This window comes from Callithrix jacchus, chromosome 11, assembly GCF_049354715.1.
Source record: "Callithrix jacchus isolate 240 chromosome 11, calJac240_pri, whole genome shotgun sequence".
Taxonomy (NCBI): Eukaryota; Metazoa; Chordata; class Mammalia; order Primates; family Cebidae; genus Callithrix; species Callithrix jacchus.
The window spans coordinates 84957501-84965000 of record NC_133512.1 but is presented as its reverse complement, the minus strand read 5'-3'; the positions used below and the strand labels follow the sequence as shown (position 1 = coordinate 84965000).

The 7500-nt window shown below is 30.6% G+C and overlaps 1 protein-coding gene across 49 annotated transcripts in view; it reads right to left on the bottom strand.

Moving 5' to 3' along the window:
- The window catches only part of FOXP2 (forkhead box P2), a 593473-nt gene that overhangs the window by 259683 nt on the left and 326290 nt on the right, over positions 1-7500 (bottom strand). For all 49 annotated transcript variants that reach the window (XM_078343237.1, XM_078343230.1, XM_078343232.1 and 46 more), the window contains one exon: positions 1942-2119. Coding sequence is in view for 32 of the 49 variants with exons in the window: in XM_054237452.2 (XP_054093427.1) it covers positions 1942-2109 (168 nt within the window). In the remaining 17 variants the exon portion in view is untranslated. The remainder of the gene's footprint in view (positions 1-1941; positions 2120-7500) is intronic.

Here is a 7500-nt window from a genome sequence, read left to right as displayed (position 1 = left end):
TTTACAAAGGTTTTTGCATGTGTAGTTATTAAATTATTACACATATTTCTGTAGATGCTTCCTAAAGTAGCTATGTAGGCCCCTACTAAACCCATTGTGTTAAATCACTTTTAGGAGGCACTCTAGAAACATACAATACATGACTAAAGTTTCTAAGTCATCTGAAGGGCATAACTTTTGTATTTACTCTTGTTTATGGTTTACATAATGAACTGCGTAGAAAAAAGTAAACTTCAAACTCAGGTTATAAACACACCTTACAGACCTAATCAAAATGCCTCCAGAGTACTAAAATCTATAGCTATGATTTTACTCATTTTCTGTTTATTTAAGATCTAATTGGAGCTGTGAAAATAAACATTTCTTTGCATTTTTCATAACCTATCATGTATTGATATGCAACTACAATGTTCATTTTCAATTATTATTTTTACTTGCCTTTATACATGCAATCCACTGGATTTGCAGGTAAATTTGAAGCTGACTAAAAATGTTTAGAACTCTTACTTAGGGGAGTTAGTAGAAATATTGTAGCATTCCACTGGTGCGATATTTACTGCAAATACACTAAAGGCAGAACAGAGCTATCCTAAAAACTGCATTTATTAAAGTTATCTGTAAAATAAACTAATCCTGGGACTGTGGTAGGCATTTAATTCCTATGATTGTTAAAACAAAATATAAATTGTTTTCCTAATAGTTACTGTCTGTGAAGAAAATGACAATTCTAAAATAATAGATAACCCATTCAAAAGTATATGTAGCTCTTATAAAAGATTATTCTTAAAAGCAGTGCCTAAAGGTTAAGACATTATTCAATCCATGTAACTTTTAAAATGTCGCATTGTTTAAAATAATGTTTCTATTATATTTTACTCTAGTGTTGGCATTTGCTTTAACTTTTGAGATGCTTTCTTTCTCATTATATACCACCTTAAAATGTGAATTATTTTATATAATTTGAAACAGTTGCAGTAATAATCCATTCTTTTAATAGATGTAATTTTAATGATTTTTAGGTATTTAGTTTGAGTGAAATCCAGAGTTCCAAAGAAATAATGTTTATTTTAAAATAAATATAAACTTCTTTTCAAACAAGTGTACTCATTCTGGCCTAATATAAGTATATGCTTACAAAGCTTCCATTTCTCTGTCACTGTTTCTATAGACTTGAGTCAGTGAAGAATGAAGTGGCTGTTTTTTGGTTGAAAAGATTTTTTTTTTTTTTTACAAAATCAGGAAAAATGATTCTATCTTACAAAATGAATACCAGACTACTTAAAAGTGTATCTTTATTTTGTAGTTTTTTACTTTTCCAGATAGAAAGAGAATATTGTATTTTATGAGACACTAGGAGAACACAAAAAAAGTACTCTTTAATGTTATTGAAAGATCTATATTCAAAATATCTTGGAATGAATTTCAAGAAAAGCAACAGATCGTAGTGTTTACACGACTTACAATCTCTCAGCAGATTTCAACTAATTAGTAGCTAATATTTGCAGCTATCACAGGCAGGCGTCTGTCTTGTGAAAAGTCCTTGTGGTCCTTTTCACCTTAGCTCAGACTTGAAGAAATTCATTGTATAAGCAAGTATCAAGTAATGTGGCCCTCTGGTGGAAAACTAAGTATACGTTCTGCAGCACAATGTAAGATAGTAAACTATAAGCTATAAAATATTTGTTACAAAGCTTTACAGACCTTCCAAAAACCATCCTATGAGTTTAATTAATATCCTGACAGCTGAAGGGTACTCTGGTATGACGTAACTAATATGAAAATCTTAGCTTTACTCATCCTTCAATCATGTTCCAAATAATAATAAATTCTCAGCATCTTTTAGCTTAACACAACATGCTCAATTTGCTATGAATACATTTTTTATATTCAAGAAAACAAGCTTATTTGTTTTAAGGAAGCACTGAGGAAAACAAAACTTACCTGCTGTTGTTGCAGATGCAGCAGTTCTACTGTGCTTACTTCAGAGCTGGTGTCACCACTTGATCTTCCATCTCTGCTGCCAGCATCTAATTGGCTGCTTAGAGTGCTCATTCCATTTTGATTCATTGAACTGTTGCTTATTGTCTCTGTCGCAGATTCCTGCATCATGACTTAATACCTAAAAGTGATTAAGAAGTATCAATTAACACACGTTACACCTTCACACTTCCATTATCAAGATGTCCCTCTCTGCCAATTACAGAGACAGTATCTTTAGAAGTGGGGGGGGGGAAGCTGTGACTAGTCATTTACCAAGAAAAGCAATACAAATTCAGCTTTCATCCAGATGCTAATCATTGAAATTATGGTTTCTATAAGAAATTTTTGTGTGGTTACATTTAACAGCCAAAGTAACATACCATGCATATAGCATGGTCAATAGCATTTATGAATGACCACATTTTAAAATCTACCTATAAAACCAGGTTAAAAGAAGGCACGATTGCACACTCTGTTCTGTTTCCTATTATCTACCTTTGACAACCATGGATGACTATACAGCCTTATTTTAAATATTCACTATCTTGATTCTGTCAAAATTTTACAGCACATCTTATGCAAGGCTGTTGTTTAATGATGCACAGCTAATCACACAAAATTAAAATTTTGTAAGGGTGTTACAAATCATATGGTATCAACCAATGATAAATAGTATAATGGGTTTCTTTTTTTGTGACTAAATAAAATTTTGCCTTGGAGGCATTTTAAGAAAAAGCTCCTGCTGCAAACACGTCAGATATTGCCTATTTTTTTAATCAAACAGCTCATATTCATTTATTTTTCTGACATTTAAAACATTTAATACTGTCCTTCCTGGGAAGTAATTAAGCTTATGCATGAGCAGCAATCAAACTGTTCACTTGAAGATGACTTAAAACTCAATTTTAACATAGGCAAATAAATGAAAGATATAAAATTAATTTTCCAGGCATGTATAAGATATGAAAGCTGGAAATAAAATCTATCAAGAATATCACTAATGATTGTGCTAAAAACAGCATAAATTATGCATATTACCTTCTCTACAGTAATAAATGTTTTATCATTTTCACTGCATAAATATACTGTACTTTCAGGATAGCAATGAGATGTCCTGCCAAGATCAGTGGAAATCCTTGCAGTAAATAAAGAACCAATGTGCTCTTACAAACCAGAATTTCACAGTACATCCTGAATCTGTGGTTTAGAACGATCAGTTTTGGCTCTCAAAGACCTCTGAATCCTATGCCATAACCTGATGGATGCACTTCTGTTTTACTTCTACGGACAGAATTTCAGAAACAACCTGGCTGTGCTGTGACTTTAACAGTAATACCAGCAAGACAGTGGAATTAACCTAAAGTAAAGGACATTAAACTTATCACTCATTCTAATTTTTATATAATTTCAATATTTTAAACTTGATCATATTTTAACACTTTGTCCATTTAAAATTTTGAAATCAATTTATTATAAAGCAAATGCAAGCTTACTCTCTCTTCCTATCATGGAGAAATGTTTACTCCAGTTATCTTTTAAAAGGTAATGCACACAAATAAACACTAGATATAAAAATAATCACAGACACACCCAAAAGACATTTTAGAATGCCAATCTTAAAATTGTTAAAATTAATGTTTATAATAGTTTTAACAGATGTTTTCATCAAAGCCTGAATTGTTAAATTATTTCTCCTACTCTTAAGAAGTCCATTAAAAAAAAAAGACATACTGATTTAGAAAAAAATGTCAATAGCTGCACTAGCAAAGCAAGTTAGTGTAACAAAAACTACATATACAACTTGAAGCTGTTTTGATAATTTAAAACATACAACATGGTTGTAAAGGAAGTAATTGCTGTAATTACAGTAAACAACTTCTGAGCCAAATGTGTTTATAAACAAATAGATTTTGCTAAACATCTTACTGAACATTAACAAAGAAAAAATCATATAAATTAAAACTGATACACAGTGATGCATTTTATAAGAAAAAAGCAAAGCTAACACTCTTTTCTGAGATTAGGCAGCTAATAAGTATTCAAATTAGGCATAAATTTTACATGCACAATGTTTAAAATATTCAGAGAAAAGGTCTGATTGCCTTTACTAGTTATATGAAAATTATAATTTCAATCCTCCCCAACTGTAGAAGCAGATAGGCATAACTTCTACATATTGCATTTAAATTTTACTTTTGACAACATATCTGGAATACATGTATATATGTGTGCTTTTATTTCATCACCTAAATTATTTGAAATATTTATTGTTTCTGAAAAGAGCAACACAAGGAATAAAAATAAAGCACTATATTTTCAAATGTAGCAGACAGGTGCAACATTTACTACTAACCTTTGGGGAGTAAATCTCAGGACCAATTGGATGAATTAAATAATTTTACATGTATTACTGTGTTATAATCAAGGCCATCAAATAATTAAGAATAATCAACAAGCAAAGAGGCATGTGTCTAAATCTTTATTACAATGACGAAGAAAGACCTACAAAACTTATAATTCCTGTTAACTAAAGGATTTTATTATTAACCCTTGTAGAATTTTTGACTTTATAAAACCCTACAGTATAAATTGTGATTTACATTTTAAGTTCAATCATCTAAGAGTCTAACACTTAAGAAAACTATAGCAGTTATAGCACTTTTTGCTCTACAAAAAAGAAGTATCTGATTCAGCAGTTATATGAAAAAAGAAGGGTGATTTTGTAATGATGATTATACTGTACATTTCACTTAAAGAAAAAAGCTTGGATGTCCACTATAAAGGAGGAATTTTTTAAGGACAGTGTATATTATTTCTAGCATTTACTAAGTTTCTCTTGGTAAAACTTCCACTTATTTTCCACTATAGGAAATATTTCCAGTACAATGTGAAGTCCTGTTTACCTTTTAAGTATATTTTAAATAATAATAAATTCAGCATATTCATTCAGAGTGGATGTGCTTGTGATCCCAAACATACCGAACTAAATTATTCATTCTTCTCAATCCCATCACAAACATTTTACAAAAATCAGTGAAAATAAATTCCAGATAATTAAAGGGACAGATGAATCTGGGAGTCCCTGTTTTAATGTTTGTCTGAACTGTAAGTTAAACCTTTAGGTCTTTTATTGTACACAACTTTTCAGCCACATCAGAAAATAAGTCTTCAGATCTTGCACTCAAACAATACAGTTCTACGTTTCTCCCCTGCATTAAGTTTTCTTTCCCTTCCTTTTCCTTTCTTCTTTTTTAAGCAAGTCACCATACAGATACTTATTCTCTACACCACTTCCCTTTTGAAACATTAAACTGACACTGGAACTGACTGCACAAGATTGCATTTTCTCTTCCTAAACAACTTGAATTGAAAGGTTACTTAGTGTAACAATATTTACTTGCAGAATTGTGTTGTTACCAAGGGTATAATGGATGGTGGCTATGCAGGTTTACGCAAGAATGAGTGAAGCATGAGGCATTAGCCATGTGTTTGACATGTTTCAAATTGCTATAATCCAGCATTAAACACACCCAGCAATTCATGCCATTTCTTGCAGCCATAATCTTGAATAAAGCGTGCACAACCACTTATTATATAAATTAGTATATGACTCCCTGTTATAGTCACAACAGTGCTTTTGTGTTTATTTTGCATCAAGATGTAGTCTTTTATTTGTACAAATAGCAGGATATAAAGACATAGCTCAATTAGACCTCCTTACTTTATGATAGGGTAGTACTGAATGCTAGACTTGTTGTTTTTATTTCTTCCTCATACAGTTATAGGTTCTATCAGTATAAAACTGTATCATGTGAGACAGTAACATGCCAGAGTGATAACAAAAACCTGCGTGTATCCTATTCCATATTCACTGCAATGTTCAAAAGTTTGAAACTTGACCTGGGCAAGTATAGTTAATTGTGTTATCTCAGCCACCACCAGGGACACTATTGGTCCTTGTTGCTTACTCAACTTTTCTCTATGGTCTTCTGTCTCATCTCTTCTCCCTCCCTGTTTCTTATGCTCCCTACCTCTTTTCCACTCCACATTCCCATGTGTATATGTGTGCATATGAATATGTGTGTATATATATACACACATATATACACACACACACACACACACACACATTTATATAGAGAAAGATAGATCAATCTGTCTATATATGTCAAGGATTGTAAAGAAGATAAAAATAGCCTCCACTTTGAACCACACTCTGCAATCTACACAATCAGACACTCCTCTTTCTTATAATCCTAGTGCCTTAATATTAATTCTCATTTTGGTGGTGGAGTCTTACTATTTAATCGAAACAAATGGATGGAAAAAAAAAATGACTTCCCAGAAAACTAAGAGCAAATCACAGTACATATAAAACATTTCCAACAATTTATTTCATCAACTTTTCTTAAACAAAATTATTAATGACCTTGAAAGACACTTTATGTCTAATATCTGATTCATTCCAGTGTCCAATTTATTTAATCAAATACATGCATTAAATTCAAAGAGTTCTGAATATGACACTTTAAGAAATGTAAACCATCAAATTAAAAACAAATATTCTTAAATGCTTCCTTAATCATTTATCAATTATCAGTATCAAACATTAAATATTTCTATGCAGATTCACACAAAAAAGTGTTAAATATTAATAAAACATATGTAACAAGAAACCATATATGTTTACCTCAAAATATTAGCTAAATTCTAATTTTGAAAACTTGACTGTGATTTAAAACTTCTGAAAGAAACTAGCATTTAAATAATGATAACTCTTGTGCTCTAGTGGAATTAATTCATCATGGGCACCATGCATAGTGCATTTGAAAACCAGCACTGCTTTGCTTAAAGTCTTTAATGCTAAGATTGCCTAATAAATCAAAATGACAAATATGAAGGATATAGTTGAATATGTAAGAACAAAAATTGAAACAGCACATGAATATTTTTAATTTTTAAAAACTGAAACAGGATGTCTTTTAACACATGATTTGGAGAAGGGTATCTGTTATATCAAGTGACACTTTCATTAAAACAAGTGACAATTTTAAGTAAATTAAAATTAACTTGTTTATTAAGTATGTGTTACTACTTTTTACTTATTTAAACAAAACGCCTAAAATGCTATAGACAAATTAAGGTTATTTTCTTGGGGAAAAAAAGCACTTTAGTAAAAATTCAGACTCTCATTCAAAAAGATTAATATTTCAAGCATACAAAGTTGTAGGACATTTTAAAAAATATTTCTTAAAAAATGATGATGACTACATTTTAGCAAGGACAATACTGTTAGATATTCAGTAACAAAATCTAGGAAACATAAGCAGAGCCAATGAAAAGCTTATCTTCCAATTCAATCAGCCATTAACTAACTTAGCAGCTAAGTATATTATATTTTGCTCCTGGATAAAAAATAAAATATGTTTAAAGCAGAAACAAAAATAAATGTTTAATTATGAAAATATTATAAAATACTAAAATTAAGTATTTAATACTATGCTATTTCACTTAAAGAAA